Source organism: Microtus ochrogaster, linkage group LG3 (assembly GCF_000317375.1).
Source record: "Microtus ochrogaster isolate Prairie Vole_2 linkage group LG3, MicOch1.0, whole genome shotgun sequence".
NCBI classification, from domain to species: Eukaryota; Metazoa; Chordata; class Mammalia; order Rodentia; family Cricetidae; genus Microtus; species Microtus ochrogaster.
This window is the reverse complement of record NC_022029.1, coordinates 47,827,264-47,845,713: the sequence shown is the minus strand read 5'-3', so window position 1 is coordinate 47,845,713 and position 18,450 is coordinate 47,827,264. Positions and strand designations below refer to the sequence as shown.

General features: G+C 40.8%; 1 protein-coding gene across 1 annotated transcript in view; it reads right to left on the bottom strand.

Annotated features, from left to right (window-relative positions):
• Window positions 1-18,450, bottom strand: part of Lancl2 (LanC like 2) — a 42,565-nt gene that overhangs the window by 11,642 nt on the left and 12,473 nt on the right. The window contains exons 2-6 of the mRNA XM_005360888.2: window positions 16,764-16,881; window positions 9,296-9,503; window positions 8,144-8,291; window positions 7,079-7,225; window positions 1,987-2,169 (exon numbers count right to left, since the gene is read on the bottom strand). Coding sequence (XP_005360945.1) covers window positions 1,987-2,169; window positions 7,079-7,225; window positions 8,144-8,291; window positions 9,296-9,503; window positions 16,764-16,881 — 804 coding nt within the window. The remainder of the gene's footprint in view (window positions 1-1,986; window positions 2,170-7,078; window positions 7,226-8,143; window positions 8,292-9,295; window positions 9,504-16,763; window positions 16,882-18,450) is intronic.

Here is an 18,450-nt window from a genome sequence, read left to right as displayed (position 1 = left end):
GGTTCAATCTATAAGCAGGGCTTAATGGACCACCCTAGTGGGATCTGAAAGACCATGGAGAGAAAAGCAGACCGTAGCAGTAGGGCTCAGGAGGGAAGCAAGAACTTTAAATGTACTAGTATATCTATCTATCTACCTATCATCTATCCACTTACAACCTATCATCCATCCATCCATCCATAAATTTTCCTAGTATACTGGTTTTGATAGGATGGTTATTTTCACAATATTTAAATATTTACTCTGCCAATCTGTGAGTATAAGAGGTCTTTCCATCTTCTAATGTCTCCTCAATTTCTTTATTTAAAGATTTAAAGAATTCACTAGCGGGGTCTTTTACCTCCTTAGTTTTATTGCTACTTTTTCTTGTTTTTGTTTTCTTTTTTTTTTTGGCTATTTTGAATGGTATCACTTTCATGATCTCTTTCTCAATGTGTCTATAGCAAGTTGATTTTATATCCTGCCATTTTGCTAAAAGTGTTGATCATTTCTGGAAGTTTTCCAGTGGAATCTTTGGGATCTCTTCTGTATAAGATGTCGTCTGTAAACAGGGATAGTTTGACTTCTTTTCTAACTTGTGTCCCTTTACTCTCTTTATCTTGCTGCTGTAGCTAGTGATCCAAACACTATATTGAAAATAAGTGGAGACAGTGAACAGCCCTGTCGCAGTCCTGATTTTATTTATTTATATTATTTAAAGACAGATCTCTCTAAGTAGCCCTGGCTATCCTGGAATTTGCTATATAGACCAGACTGTCTTTGAACTCAAAAAGATCTGCTGCCCTATGTTTTCCATGTACTGGGATAAAGGGAATATTCCATGCCCAGCCTTGTTCCAGATTTTAAACTAAAGGATGCTGAAGAAAAAAAAAAAACAGTCTTCTTCAGGAAAGAGCACAGAAGTTGGTTATCCAGTGCAAATGGTCACCCCCAAAACACATTTACAAGTAACGTCATATAGAATGAACATATTGTATTTGTATATTAGGGAATAGATATAATATATACATATATACATGTAATGTGTATATACACATATATGTAATATATACATATAACATAACGCAATATCTGTATATACAATATGTACGATATACATATATGTGTTGTGTGTATATATGTATATATTTATATTTATCAACAACTAAAGAAAAAGAGGCCATGAATTTGAAAGAAAGCTAGGGAATACATGGGAGAGACTGGAGGAAAGAAAGGGAAGTGGGGAAATAATATTATTTTATAATCTCAAAAAAATTTATATATATGTATACACAGAGAGAGAGAGAGATACATACATAACTTAAAAAATAAGTCAGATTTGTTAGCTTGTAATCCTGGTGCTGGGGAGATGGGGAAATGCTGATCCCTGGAGCTCACTGACCAGCCAGTCTAGCCCACTCAGTGTGTTCTAGGGCAGTGAGAAATTCAGAAAAAAATAAAACAAATGGTACTGGAGGAACCATATCCAAGGCTAACCACTAGCCCTTAAATACATAGACAAATATATGTACCTAAGCATACATGATCGCACAATGTACACAAATACAAACTAAATTAAAAGGTAGAAAGTGAGGTGGGAGAGATGGTTCAGAAGTTAAAGCACTTGCATAGCATGCGGCCTTGGGTTCAGCCCCCCAGAATCCGTGTGAAAGTGGCTGTGATAACACACATTCGTAATCTCAGTGCTCCATCAGGAAAAAGGAAGCAAGGGAAAGGCAATCCTCAGAAGCGCACAGGCCAGCCAGCCTAGCATGCATAGCAGCAAAATGACAACAGTCCCTGCTCAAACATGATGGAAACGAAGACCAACACCCCAGGTTCCCCCTGACTCGGCACATGTGTGCACACGTGAACATGGAGATGACACCCAAGGTTGCCCTCTGAGCTCTACACATATGGCCCGGCACATGTATACTCACACCAGCACAGAATTCGAAATTTAAATCAGTGTTCAGTGTACAAGCTGAACGATGCAGAGGCACTCACCTGATAGGCCTGCAGGAGCATGTGGGTGACTCCTGGGGCACCATGGCACCAGTGGACCAATCGGTCTGTCTCATTGCTTAATGAGGACGGGTAATTTCCAGATCGGAATTTTTTGTGGCGCACATAATCAATACTAGGTTTCACCATTTCTGTTAAGGTTTCTTGGTCCACTTTTGCTTCTGGCTTTAAAGGCACAAAAGAAAACAATTTATCTTTCTGTTTTTTAACTACTGTAACATGGCTAATCTAATAAAGCATTAATTATTCGTAACACTAAAGAAGATACAAAATTAGATACAATCTTTTGGGTTTTTTTTCAGACATAGCTTTTTTGTTTGTTTCAATTCTTGGAAATCTTGAATGTATTAGTGTTCCAATGTGTTGAACTTTCTATTCTTTGACGAACTGAGGCCACCACTTGAAATCAAGCCATCATCCAGAGGGGTGAGAAGAGCAGGGGACTCCAATGAACCCTGAATTATGAGAGTTTTGTGTGTGTGCTGTCTAATCTCTCATTTCCTTCCATGTGGCTTTTGCCTCCTCCCAAAGGCCAAGTACAACACACCTCTCAAATCTATCAACTGGCTTTTTCATTCTGGTCAAATTATTTCACCTCAATTTCTTTATAAGATAATCAGAATAATTAGCTCCTATTGAAAAGTATATGCCTATCTCCTTCATTCAGAAGTTTGTTTAATAATGGTTATTACTCACTGAAAACATTCATTAGCTGTTACCTTGGAAAATGAATCAAGTTTGCATTATGGAACTTGGACTACAAACAGTTGGAAAATACTATTTTAAGGAACTCTTTCAGTTCGTTCTTTTTAAATAAAAGTAGTGAAATATAAAGTATTCAAAGGGTTTCACAATACTATACAGATTCTCATCAAAAAATAGTGCCAACAAATCGCAAGTACAGCTAATTAGATGTCTTTTAGTGTGACATATTACCAAGCCCTCACAAATCTGGGCTATTGATAAAGTCTGGGATAAAGAAGTCTCTGTCGACATACATGGATCTCTGTGGGAAGGGGAAATAGACAAGAACTCCTGAGAAAACTGGGAGTGTGGGGAGAGGAGAAGGGAGGGTGGAAGGGGAGAGGAGGCAGGAGAAGGGAGGTGGGGAGGAGAACATGAGAGAACTAGATGGGGGAAGGACAGAAAGGGGGAGCAAGGAAAGAGATATCTTGATTGAGGGAGCCATTATAGTGCTAGCAAGAAACCTGGCACCAGGGAAATTCCTAGGAATCCACAAGGATGACCCCAGCTAAGACCCTAAGCAATAGTGGAGAGGGTACCTGAACTGGCCTTGTCCTGTAATTAGATTGAATACTTTAACTCTTATCATAGAAACTTCATTCAGCAACTGATGGAAACAGAGACAGAGAGCCAAGCTAGCACTAGGCTGAGCTCCCAGAGTCTAGTCAAAAAGAGGGAGGAGCAATGATATGAGCAAAGGGGTCAAGACCATGATGGGAACACCCACAAAAACACCTGACTTAAGCTAGTGGAAGCTCACAGACTCCAGACTGACAGCAGGGGAACCAGCACAGGCCCAAACTAGGCCCTCTGGATGTGGGTGACAGTTGTGTGGCGGGGGCAGTCTGTGGAGCCACTGGCAGCGGAACCAGGACTTAACCCTAGTGCTTGAACTGGGTTTTTGGAGCCCATTCTCTTTGGAGGGATAGCCTGCTCAGCCTAGATATAGGAGGGAGGGCTTGTCCCTGCCTCAAAGTGATGTGCCAGACTTTGTTGACTCCCCATGGGAAGGCCTCACCCTCCGAGTAGTGGATGGGGGGAGATGGGGTGGGTGGAAGGCGGAGTGAGCTGGAAGAGAGGAGAGAGTAGGAACTGGGGTTGGTATATAAAATAAAAATAAAAGATAAAAAAAGAGAAGGCTCTGTCCATTGCCTTAATTTTCATTTGATTCTTTGAACAAACTTCTAAATGAGGCATACATATTATTCAAGACTAAAGAGAAATATTGCTGTGAAATTGCTATTATCCTATAACTATTACATAAGATAATCTTATTTCCTTATCAAAAAAAAACTTTGTTAAGCATGGAGTAAAATGCAACTTAAAGAATACACTTGCTTCTAAAATTTGTTAGGAAAGTTAGTTTAATATTAAAAAATATTTACATATTAGAAAACCTTTTATTTTCCTGAGATACAGAATGTGTTAGATATTTTTCTAACTATAGCTCATGATGTGTATTTCAGAATACTAAATTATGCCTAGAAAAATTTATATCTAGCTAAAGTCTGAGGTGTGCATGCTTTAATTCTAACACTCAGAGGTGGGGCAGAAAGATCAAGGAAGGGTACAAGGCTATAACAGCTTACACAGGGAGGTCAAGGCTAGCCTTGCTGCATGAGATCCTGTCTTAAAAAATAAAATAAAATACATAATACAATGTTTAGAAAACTTATTATGCAAAGAAACCACCATTCCTTCTTGAGATACAAATGGCTTTCCTTTTCTAGTGATTTCCTCACTATTGCTAAATACCATGTAGACAGCTGCGTCCTGGCCTACTGATTTTAGACGTCAGTGTTTTCCTTGCTTCTCATCAGCCCCAGAGCATTTTCTCATCACCGTTTTGGCTATACTCCTACTCATTGTGTTCTTTCTAGACTAAACTATGCAGCTACTTCTTGATGTTAAGAAATTGGTTGGTGAATTATATTCCACAAGCTTAAGTGTGACTAGGGTAAGCACCAGGCTGCAGAAGTGGGGGAGACTTGTAGTTCAAGTGGGGGAGACTTGTAGTTCAAGGCTGAAAGCAGACGGCCCTGTCCTCAGGAAGAGCTAATGCTATCCAAGTCCTCAACCAGTCTGCTGGAGAACACCCTGTGATTGCCCAAAGTCAGCCTTTGTCTGTGTTAGGAACTTCAGTTGATGAGCTGGGCTCATCTTGTCTCACCTCAAAACAACCTCACGGAAATGTCTAGGATGTCTAACCAAATATCTAGGCACTGTGGCTTAGGCAGATGTAAACAACAAATCAACCATTCAGATGCCTAGCCAACATTTTTCAACAGCAGGGGGCTTGAAAATGTCTGTTGTTTATACATCTTCTACCTGAGATAGGTGTCATATTTTGAGTCTCAAGTACCCCTCCTCTCCAGCTGGTGGCACTGTTTTAGGAAGTCCTGGAACCTTTAGGAGGTGTGCCCTAGCTGAAGGCTCTGGTAGGCTTTGTTTCCAGCCTGAGCTCTGGCTGCTGATGCCTCGTGTTCCCGACACCATGCTCTCCTCAACTGCAGTGAATCGTATTGTCTTGAACCAGGAGTCCCTTAAGCTGTCTGCAGGGATTTTATCACAGCTTCTAGTTAAATATAAGCAGGATCAGGACATCAGGGCTGAACTTCTTCCTCATAATTAACAGCTTGTAAAGCTAAGAACTGGAACCTCAGGACTCTGGCAACTGGCCAAAGGAATGAGCTCTAAGAAGACACATGGTATCCTGAACAGTCCTTGAGTTCTCGGATCGATAACTACCTAGACCTAGACCCTAAACTTTGTAAGTTTACTGTTTAACAGAAAGCCTCTCGATAAATAACAGAACTAAAGCTTTGCTCCCTTCTATGATGGCTAACTACTTGAATAAGATGAAAGCCCCCAGGAAAGTTGCTTGTCTCAGAGACTTTAGAAATAGTACAAAGTCTACCTAAAATGAATACAGTCACAGCAACAACAACAGCAAAATTAAAAAATTAGAGTCTCCAAAAGGAGATTTTAGTCTCTTCCCTGGGGCAGAGGCTGCACTGGCTGCTGTTTGAAAGGAGTCTGAGGCCAGTAATGCAACATGGTGCTCCCACGTGCCATGTGGAATTCAGCTCCCTTTGATCTCTTCTTGGTCTGGCCTTCTCTGATCAAAACAGATGGTTTCTTTTTTTTTTTTTTTTTTTTTTTTTTTTTTTTTTTTTGGTTTTTGAGACAGGGTTTCTCTGTAGCTTTGGTGCCTTTCCTAGAACTAGCTCGTGTAGACCAGGCTGGCCTCGAACTCCCAGAGATTCGCCTGCCTCTGCCTCCCAAGTGCTGGGATTAAAGGCATGCGCCATCACCGCCCAGCTAACAGATGGTTTCTTTATCAAGCCCCAACTCCTTTTGTTGCTTATAGGAAAGAAGGGTCTAACAGATCCAAAAGCCCCTTAGAGATGTCTGAAGAAGCCCCTTCCTCTACTACACTGGCTTCATCTCAACACAGACATGGACCAGTGCAGCTTCTGTTGTATTTAAGTTCCCTAGTTCTATGGTTCTACAGGAAAAACCAATTGGTTTTTTGCTGACAGCTTCCTTGGGCATTTCTGTGTGATCCTCTGTCCCGTTAGGTTGTTTGCCATTTTTTAACTTATTTTCAGTTTATACCTTTTTCTTTTGGGATCCTACATGTTCCTAGTTTCATCAAAGAATTAGAATTTCTGTGTTTATTGTTCCTTTCATTTAGAAAGGATTTAAAAGAGAACTTTGTCTTTATCCTACCACTGCAAAAGTGGACTTCCATTTTTCAAATGCATTTGGAAAAGTTTTCATATAGACTATACTGCCAGTCTTCTAAATGACAACGAGAGATGGAGTGACCGCAGGACAGGCGGTATGGTGCTGAGGATATGCATGTAACACATGTAGCCACTTCGGTAGCAGCCAGCTCCATCACACTCCTTAACTGTGTCTGTAGAAGCTGGCCCGTGTTTCTAAACAGCAGTTACTAAAGAGTGCTTCTGTGTTCCTCACCTTAAAAGCAAGTAAGTAAAGTTTTCATAATTTGTATTTCTCTTAAAAAACAACATCAACCCAAGCATCTGAATCTGAAGCACATACCTGCCTTAAAGAGTCCCTACTTCATGAGGAGGAGGAGGGCAGAAGGGAGCAGTGGGTGACAAGCGACTATTCTGGGACAAACTAGACATGGAATTCTCTTTTAGGAATTCACTGCTGGAAAGCCAAGTTAATTATCTGTGAGTCAAACCAGAACCCTCAATTCAGTCTATTTGGTCTCTATGAAGAATTTAATACCCTGTTCATATTGGTCTAATGTACATGGTCACTATGTTTATTATCCCAGGGAACTCTTACATACCTGCATTAACATGTAGTAGATTCCAGCCATGCCATGGGCTGCTCCAACATACTGCTTTCTGTGCCACTGATACAGCAGGGGGCAGCGCTCAGTTTTCCTTTCTTCCCTTGACAACGTCTTTCCTGACTCAATAATAGCAGTGACTACCTGTGGAGACAGGAGACAGTAGAAATCAAAACAACTTACAAGCATCTTCATCTACTCTAATTAACATTAGTGTGTGGGAGAAGACAGAGAAGTTATTTAATTAAAAAAAATTAAGCATCCATTATCTAACAATTACATTTATTTAATAAATTCAGTCAGAGAGAAATCAGAAAGTAATGCTTGAGGGGAAAACATTAAAAAGTCTACTTAGGGAACTGAAGTTCTTAGTATAAATAGTTGACTAAATTTTATAAAACCTTCCTATTAAAAAAACCACCCCAAACTTCTTACTTGCTTCATAGCTGTTATGTTTTCTCTGAAAGGCAGCAAGTAAACCTCTAAGGCGGTACACACACTAGTTTCATTGATGAAGTTGGTGGGGTGTTAAGGAACGGGGTCTTCTGTGTTATGGTCTAATGCCTGGATGACTATATGGCAAAGACCCACTTTGTAAAGTGCTGCGAGTTTTAGATGGGCGTCCATCCAGCCTTCTAGCCAGCCATCTACATTGTGGGAATGAGACGTGAGCAGATGTGAGGTAGGCACCTTGTAAGTGGAACCCTGACAAAGGAAGCTGTTTCTTTACCTTTCCAAGCAGGCTACATTTGGTTATGTGGACGGGTTTACGTAGAGGACAGCAGAACAGAATGAAAAGAATACAGATACCCAGCTATGATCACCTCCCTCTAACCTCTTCAAGTTGAACTATGTAGTTCCAATGAAACACAACCTAACTAACACACTTCACTGATTTTTAAAAGATGTTTGAGAAGAAAATTAGCTATTTCTAAAAGATATTTTATGAGATACTTTTAAAAAAAAAAACTAATCCTACCTAGAAACAGAGGCCGGGTATTAATATAACTGTATGCTATCAGTTAGCTTTGAACTTTGGTAGGTCCAGCAGACCCACAATACCTCTTTAATAGCTGTCTCACCAACAGTGCCGGGGCCAATCTCTGTGTTCAGGTACAGTAAGGCATATAGGTAACCTGCCCGTCCATACAGCAGCTCATCAGGAAGCTCTGATTCTTGACAGACAACGGTTCTGTGCATCTGTAGAAGTCTAACCAACAAGACAAAGGGTTATCCCAGAAAATGCCTAAAAATCTCTCAATTATGACCGAAAAACAACAAGTTCATAAAACAATCAAAACCTCTCTACTAATTCCTGTTTCAAATAACAAAATTAGGGGCCGGAGAGATGGCTCAGAGGTTAAGAGCACTGACTGCTCTTCCAGAGGTCCTGAGTTCAATTCCCAGCAACTACATGGTGGCTCATTACCATCTGTAATGAGGTCTGGCGCCCTCTTCTGCCCTTCAAGCATACATGCAGAACACTATATACATAATAAATAAATATATATTCAAATAACAAAATTAAGACCAAAAATATCTGGGTTGGAGATGTAGGCAGTGTTAAAAGTATATGAGATCCTGGATTCAATCTCCAGCTCTGAGAAAAATTCTTTCAGCCCCAAATGTCCTCCTCTCTACTACTCTAAATCATACAGTACAAATAGAGTTCACACTTTAAGAACCAGCATTAGAAGAAAGTGATGTAAAATTCGAGTAAGATAAAGCTGAGATGCAGTTACTGCTTAGGTAAGACTAAGTCACTCCATCTTTCAACATCAGACGTCCTCACGTGCCAGATACTCTACAAGATCCAAAAAAGGGACCTTGCTTTCTGCTTGTTCAGGAAGAATATAAGCTGACCATTGCAAAAACCTTCACACGCCATCATCATTCCCTCATCAACATTACTAAGAGCTAAAAGCTGACCTCCAACTATTCTCCAACTATTTTCTTGAATGCAAACTCACTTTCATACACTGAAGGCAATCAAAAATTGTTTAGAATGATTATTAAAGCCCCACTGCAATTAAGAGACACACTCATGTATGTATATAAAAGAACACATGATCCCACCAGTAAGACTAACATATTTCGCTTTTCAGAGAGATTTGTTTGCAATTGTCGATTAGAAAATCAGCTAATTGTTGACCATCTTTGCTCAGTAATTCTGCAACAAAACATCTGGAGACATTTCCAATTTTTCAGACTCACTTTGTGATGCATTCCTGGGACTCACATTCACTTTTGAGTTTATGGTAGATGACAGCTCCTACAGCAAGGGGCCCAGCATCTCCACACAGGAAAGTGACTCTGCGACCACTCAGATTTCGGAGTGTTCTCTTCACGTAATCCAGGGATCGCAGCAGGTAGGTCTGGTCGCCAGTGACCCGGTACAGCTGCAGGTAGAGAAGTGCTATGCCTGGAATGAGACCCACCCCCAGAAGAGAAGCATTACTATCTTCCTTTCACCTGCAGGGAGCAATTTTACAGTTCAACAAAATATTTTCTGCAAAGACTGTGTATTTTCAAATAGACAACATAAACAATAACAACAACAAAATATATAATTTATTTCATAAACTTGAGAACTGCTGAAAACAAAAGACACAAAAATTAGGGTGGATAAGGCCATGAAACAGTGGAAATTTATCATTCTGTTAACTGGCCCAACACGGTGAGGCAGCACTTTACGCTTAGAAAAGACAGAAGGCACGCTACTGCTCCAGCCACTCCCGGTTCTGACTCACGCCCGGGCTTAGCCTCATCCCTCTGAATCTCAGGCTGATGAACTCCTTTTCTGCTTTCCCTCACATCATTTCCTTCTACCCTGAGCAACACCCAGATTGTTCGCCCAAGTCTTCCCTCACAGAGGACAAGAGCCAGGAGTCCTGCTGAGAGCTCTTTGCAGAAGCCCTTAGGAGAATGACTTATCTTGAAAGGTACTCTACCCCCGAGCTAAGGGACTGTGGGAGAAGGTGCTTAGATTTGATCAGTACATGCAGTGGGTCACAACAGACTCCATTACAATGTTCAATTAATATGTATTAGTAAAAAAAAGAAGTCAGCTAAGTAAAAAAGGAATCAATATAAAGAAAGCACACTGTATGAGAAAGTACTGAAATAAATGTGACAGCGACTAGCTCAAATAAAACATTCATTTAAGCTAAAATTGATGTTCTTTAATATTCTAGATTTCATCTAATTTACCTAATAATCTGATTTTTATTCTTTTTATTTTAATTTTTAAATTTCTATAGCTATCTAGCTGCTTGTTTCTTTTGTAGCTAATTCAGGGTACTTCACATGTTCAAGTTGATCTGAAACATATTTTAAAATTACAATGAATATATGCCAATTTAAAAACTAGGGGATAACTCTATCAAAATAGAGACAACGAGGGCAGCTGGGGCCTATATCCCCATTATTCCTAAGAAAGAATTAATTAAAGATGAAGAGACACAGTGTACCTTTGTCTCACAGCTTTCTATAAATTGTAAGATGTCCACAGATAAGGTAAGAGAGAAAAAATGAGAGCACTCACCTTGCCCAAACAGTAAATGATTCCATTTCACTTTACCGTTTTCTGTGACCTAGTTCCTACGGAAAGCATGGCCTCGAGGGTGGTGGTGGCTTTATAACACCTCCCTTATAACACCGGTTCCTGCAGGTCGACCTCCCTTATAACACCGGTTCTTGCAGGTCAACCTCCTCTACTTGGTAATGCTGTTTAAGAAGTCTATCTGCACATTTTCTTGCCTTTTCCTCTCTGCCTATCCCAGCAATATTTTGCCAACTTTTCACTTATAAAAGTTCCTTCTCAGGGTATACCATTCTTTCTAGGAATGCCTCCTTACTTCGGAAGGGATTAAGAAACACAATCTATCTTTTCTTGCCTCCATGAAAATATCTCACTGCCAATGGCAGACACCGCCAGGTGGGAAAGGATATCACAAGCAAGGATAACTAGGAAACAGGCAAACATTGCTATCCTAACATGACAAAACAGGCTTCAAACATAGCCTGAAGGGATGAGAAAGTCTTCAAATTCTCAATAAATAGCCCCAGGTGATATAAAATTTCTAAACACACACAATCAAAACCGGGTGCATACAATATCATAAAACATTTTCTACTAGATGTAAAAGCACGGATTAATAATTATAAACCCAACATAGTGACAGCAGATGATTTCAATACCCCATTCTCACTAATACACAAGCCATACAGAAGAAACATCAGACAAACACTGGAATTAAACAGAATAACAAATCAAATGAATCTAACAGAAATCTGCAGGACATTTCACCCAAACACTGAAGAATATATATTCTCAGCATCAGGCCATGGAATGCTTTCCCAAAACGGCCCTGTATTTGAAGACAAACAATTCCCGATAGATACCATAAAACTGAAATAACATTCTGTACTCAAACAGACTACAAGGAGGTAAACCTAGACACAAGCAGCAACAGAAACCACTGAGAGTATAGTCTCATACTGAATGATAAATGGATCACTGAAGAAATCAGCTGCCTAAATAAAAATAATTTGAGAAATAGCCCCCCCCCCCAGACACATGCCCCTGCTGGCCTTCTGTACACTGTGAGAATGGGTTGCTCTCATTGTTAATAAAAAGCTGATTGGCTGACAGCTAGGGAGAATTTTCAGGTCAGAAAGAATGCTGGGAAGAAGGAGGGTGGAGTTGGAGGAATCTTGAGCCAGACAGGGAAGAAGCAACCTGGGAAGTTCATGGATGAGGTAAACAAGCCTCGGGGCAGCACACAGATGAATAGAAATGGGTTAATTTAAGTTATAAGACCTGGCTGGAGACAAGACTAAACTATTGGCCAAGCATTTATAATTAATAATAAGTCTCTGTGTGGTTATCTGGGAGCAACTGCCAGGACATAGAAAAACTCCCCCTACAACATTCACCCACCTACCTAGCTCTGGCACCTCCTGGAGTCTGACCTGAAAATCCTCGCAGATACCAAAGACCCACTTCTTTACCTGCTTCCTAGTCACACATCCACAGCACGACCTGGCACTGGTCTTGTATGAATTCTAACCCAGAATTCCAAATAGGACCCCCAGACACATTCTGCTCAACCATCTACCTATCAGCCACCCTACTCACCATGGTACTAGGAACTGTGTGAATATGACCTGGAACTCCAGGTACAAATCCCAGAAACAATTTGCAAACCCACTTACCAAGAATCCCTAGGACCACTAAGCATTCCGAGTCTTTGACCCCAATGAGTCACCAAATCTGGCTTGCACCACAGCCACCTCCACTTATGCCTAACCCCTATGGAGCATCTGCACAGTGAGCCTGCTACAAATGTCTGTGAATCACCAGAGAGAATCTGTAAGCTGACAGAAGTTCTGTGTGGTGGGTTTAATGAGAATGGCTTCCATAGGCTAATGTGTTTGAATGCTTGGACCCCAGTTAGTAGAATTGTTTGGGAAGGATTAGAACATGTAGTCTTGTTGAGGTGGTGTGTCACTTGGGGTGTACCTGGAGGTTTCAAAAGTCCATACCAGGCCCAATCTCACTGTCTCCCTCCTACCTGCCTATGGATCAAGATGGAAGTTTTCAACTTCTGCTCTAGTGCCATACCTGGCTGCCTGCCACCATGCTCCCTGTGAGGATGACCATGAACTAAATAACCCTATGAAACTATAAGCAAGCCTCCAATTAAATACTTCTTTCCATAAGCTGCCTTGATCATGGTGCATCTTGACAAGAGAACAATTAGGATAGAGGTTGGTACTAGGGACTGGAATATTGCTGTGACAATAGATCCTGCTATTGTTTAGAGCAGCAGTTCTCAACCTATGGGTCATGACCTGTTTGGGGTATCAAAGAACCCTTTCAAAAGGTTCAAATATCAGATATTTACATTATGATTCATAATGGCAAAATTACAGTGATGATGTAGGAACAATAATAAATTTATGGTTGGGGTCACCACAACATGGGGAATTGTATTAAAGAGTTGCAGCATTAGGAAGCCTAAGAACCAATGGTTGAGAGGAATGTGGAAGACATTGGGACTTTGGATTAGGAAAGCAGCTGAATGCTGTAAGTAGGCCTTAACGGGCGATCCCAGCAGGAGCTGAGAAGGTAACAGTGCCGAGAGCAATGCAGGCTTCGGAGGCTCCGCTGAAGAGGTCAGAGGGGAATCATTGCAACTTGGATAGAGACCATGCTTGGGATATTTGCCAGAGTTCAAATTGAAGAGTTGTGGTGTAGTATCACTGGTAGAGGGTGGATACGAAGAAAGAGGAAAATGAATGAAATTGAGATGCATGATGTGAAAGACACAAAGAATGAATAAAAAGTTTAAAAAAGAAAGAAAACTTCAAACTGCTGAGAGAGACATGTTCATAGATTTGTAGGATTAGTATCATGAAAATGACCATTTCCAAAAAGCTATTTACAGATTCAATACAGTTCCTAGTTCATTCACCACAGAAATAGAAAAAACGATCCTAAAATTCAACTGAAACCACAGATAGCCAAAATAATCCTGGAGAAAAAGAATAATGCTGGAGGGATTACAGAACATGATGATACTGGTCCACAAGCAGACGTGTAGACCACTAAGACAAAATAAAAATAAAAATCGAGAAGATCTGGGTTAACATCCGCACAGACCTGTTTGTACAAACAAAAATATATAGGGTACTTTGAAAATATTTCCATTTAGTGAAAAAATATAATTCTTCCTAGGGCCTGTGACTTCCCATTCATGGTCTTTTGACCAAGTTTTCAGTGGTGTATTGGTTATGGTTTTTTCTAGCAGTTTCAATATTTCAGGTCTCACATTAAGGCCTTTGATCCATTCAAAGTTGGTTTTTGTGCAAAATGATATATATGGGCCTAATTTCGTTTGCACCACAGTGGTTAATGCAGAAACTCCTAGCTGATCAAAGTGCCAAGAATAAGTAATTGCCAGTGTTCCGCTTGAGATAGGCTATCTATAGCAAACTCCTCCCTTCCACGTCTGAGGAAACATCACAGAGTGGCGCCCAGACGTGTGGGTAACTGAGTCCACAGAAAGCCTGAGAAAGCTTGGAAAAGAATAGAGTAAAGCATGTTTCTTGTGGCAATTTCTTGGGTCTGCTCTGCTTGCTACAGGCAAGCAAGCACTCTCATCTAAGAGAGGCTTTCCTGACTCAGCTTTAGCTGCAAAACCCTGCAGCTCATTAAGAGATCCTGCCAGGAAACACTTAAACGGTGTTGTCGAAAAGCTGAACGCATGCTTTTTCGGTTTTCAGCCGTAGCAGGAAAAAAGCTGCGCTGTTTAAAAATGTCGGCTTTCTGGGCTGTCCTGCCAGGGCAAACTCTGACTCTTTTACGCAGGCGGTTTGTGCGGTTTGCAAGCACAGGCTGCTGAAGCTCGCTTGCTGGCAGGGACCTTGAAATACCACAGAGTTGTGGCAGTAAACATGGCTACAGCCAGTACCTCAGCCATGAGGCTGGAAAGCTAAGGAATGGGCTACATCTAGCCGGCAAAGCCACGGCTTTAGTCCTACTGAGATTGCTTGGTAAATTAAAGACTCATGTGGTCAGAAAAACAGAGAGAGATACAGTAAAGAGAGCATCAAAGACTAAGAAAATGTTTAAATGATTTACAGTGTGTTAAAAATATATGCAGGCTGGGCTGGAGAGATGGCTCAGTGGTTAAGAGCATTGCCTGCTCTTCCAAAGGTCCTGAGTTCAATTCCCAGCAACCACATGGTGGCTCACAACCATCTGTAGAGAGGTCTGGTGCCCTCTTCTGGCCTTCAGGCATATATGCAGACAGAATATTGTATACATAATAAATAAATAAATATTTAAAAAAATATATGCAGGCTAAAAGTTGAAGTTCTTTAAAATACAATAAAAAAAGGAAGAGAGTTGTTGTGTGTGGTATTACACACCTTTAATCCCAGTGCCTAGAAGGCAGAGACAAATAGATCTCTGTGAGTTCAAGGTGTAGTAGCGTACACCTTTAATCCCAATGCCTGGGAAGCACCTCACTACAACAGAGGATGAGGCTGGAAGAATGTAAGGCTAAAGAGCGGATGGGAGAAGGGTTGTGAAATGCTGGATGAGGACTGTTTCATACTGCAACTCCCAACAGCCGTGGTTGCCTGCACAAGACCTGTGTATGGTTAAAGCAGCCAAAACTCCAGCATAGATGGGAAGGGTCACCCTGGGCACCTAGCAGATGTGGTGGCTTCGGGTAAGACTGTCCTTGCCCTAGAGGATGACCCCAAACCCATGCACACATACTCCACGTTAATTTGACTCAGGGGGTTATCATTACTATTAATAAGATAAAAGAATACACAAAGTTGAGAGGAAGATGGGTTTTGGGTCCTGGAAGGTTGGAGAAAGGTAGGAGGAGTAGATATGATCAAAACACATTGTATAAATGTATTAAACTATCAAAGAGTAAGTAAAAATATTTTTTAAAGCTAAGAAGAAAAGTCTCTAAATTTGTATGCGAATTATGAGCATGTAAATCAGACTTCACTATAATTCCAGAGAACAAGGTCTATATCTTCTTTTACAAAACTCATAGAGCTACGAAAATGTTCTGACTACCTGATAGTGTTAAGTAGCGTGTTAGATACTGTAGGCCTGGGGCACATTGGAGCTGACTACTTCCTAATCTAGAACTTGTACAATCAAGGTCTAAAACGAATTATCCGTCAAAAGAATGAGACTTGAGTCGCGCCACGAACAGACAGCTATCTAAACCTTGTTCCAGGAGCCCCACACCTAGGAAAATAACTAGCGCACACCCTCCACGGCCCCTTCTCCAATAGCCTGTCCAAACAGACTGCCAATACCCTGAACAGGAGACGGCCTCAGAAAGAGCCATCTGTTCTAGAAATAGTACAAATCTGACCTAAAACAGGTCTCACACTGTCCGCTTTGCTCACTGTTCCCTCAGACCCTTTACAGCACAGAGTGATTCCCGTACCACCACCCACTTTCACCCCCTTCACAACGCGTTCAACCTTAATCTGTCAGAAACATTTGCTATTCCTTAAACTACACTCTGTGTATCTCATCTGAGCTCCCTCATCATAGATCATGAGAACCAGGAAGAAAAAAATCCCTGTGCTAGAACAGCAGAAACGTAAAATTAGTTAAGGCAGTTAATTTTGAGACCATACTTTTATCGGTCCTGAATTATACGAATTTTGTTTAAATGATGTAATAAACAAACAAACAAATAAATAAATCATTAAAATTATATATACATATATGTGTGTGTGTGTATATATACATAATTTAAATTATTTGGATCAAATTAAACATAACAAACCAGGTAGTCATTTATGAAAGAGACCAGAGACGCTATTTCATCAAAACTTGTCAGAACGGAAAATGTAACAACAAGCCAAAACCAACAAAGTAAATCATAGGTAGGCGTTTTATTGCCACACATTTGCATAGCTATATATAAGGTATGTTGTAAAAATATACTACATGTTAAAGATCAAACCTTCAGACAGTATTTCTTCAAAAAGAAGACTACAAAACAGCTCATAATAAAACTATCTAAGCTTCAAGGGTATAAACGTCAACATTTTAAAAATAGGACAAAATTTCAAAGTTGTGGTGTATAAACCACAGTTCCAGAATGGAAAACAGAGGTTACTACTTCACCTGTCCAACCAGTATATGCAGAGCAATCATGAGGGTCCGCTGTCTTCAGTCCCTCCTCCATTTGCTGTAGAAGATCTTTGATTTTGGTCTGGATACGCTTTATGAAGTTAGAAACAATCTAAAAATCAAAGAAAGAAAGAAATTTAATTGCATAAGAAGAGAAATTCATGAAAGCAGTGGAAAGTTGCACTGGACACAATAGCGAAAATGACCTTATTTGGTTCCCAGATAGCCAGAGCCTATTCTGGCTTTTCAGAGTTAATGCTTTAAAAAAACAATGCCTTATATGGATTACCACTCATAAATAATATCATAAAGAATAATTCATAGAAATCAAAGACACAGACTAAAAGAAGCAAAAACAGAAGATTATTTGACTACACAAACATTTTTGGTCACATGGAAAACATTGAAAAAATCTGGGTGATAGTTAATTCACACGGCCAACTTGACTGATTTAGAATCACCTAAGAGAGACAACAGTGAGTGTGTCTCTGAGGGCAATTCTAAACAGGTTTAACTGAGAGCAAACCTACCCTATGTGTGGGTGGCACCAACCCAAGAACTAGGTTCCGTGCCTAAGTTCAAAAGGGAATCAGCTTGATGCCAGCATTCTTCCCCCTCTGTGACCGCGTACTCAATGTGACAAGCCATCTCAAACTCTCACTCTCCCAGTGACATGCCTTCCTGCCACGATTCTTAAAGAAATGTAGCAGCCAAAGCACTACAGACGTGGTAGCACTCACCTGTAATCCTGGTGTTTGGGAGGTGGAGACAAAAAGACAAAGAGTTCAAGGCCAGGTTTAACTGCGTAATTTCAAGGCTACTCTGGGCTCTGCCAGGCCCCACCTCACAATGAAAACAAAAAAAAAAACAAACAAAAGCTTCCTGCTGTCCCACCCACTCTCAGACTATCCCCTTTTGGTCGGGGACAGCACACCACACACCTTCAAGGTTCTTTCAACCCATATGCCATTGGACAACCTCAGCAAGGTCTAAGATGTATGCTATGAGCTCACGCATGCATTAGGGAATCCCATTGAGACCAGAGATAGTGCACCCACTCACCTACTAATTCCCACTGCCCCCACATACCATCAGATCAAGCCCATGAGACCAGAAATGCTTTCCTGCAGCCTGAGTCTCCCCAGTCCATACACCCTTGAACAGCCACAGGAGAAAAAAACCTGTCCCCTGGCTCACACTGACCGGTGCCCCTTAAACAAAAGTTTCTTTGACGTTTGAGACTATACTACAGCCACCTATCCACAAGTAAACACCCAACAATTTCTCTACAACATAATTTCACATAGTACCTAATCATGCCAAAAAAAGCTAAGTCCACAAAGAACACAAAGCACAAACACACCCTGACTACAGAAGTGCCAGGAACTCATTCAGAAAGGTACAAGAAGTGTCTAGAACTCATTCAGAATGGTAAGATGCAGTTCCAAATATAAACACCTCCCAGAAAAAGGTTGAACCCCAGAGACAGAGCAGAGCCAAAATCAAATCAGGAGAAAAGACCAGAAATGGAGCAACACATGGACAGTGGTCCGGAACAGTCCTTAGAAAAAGAGAATGTAAGTATGAGACCATCCATCACAGAGGAACTCCTGGCAGTGAGTAAAAACTTCTAGGAAGTAGAAAAAGAACGTGCTGGATGTCACGCATTCAGGGGTCCTAA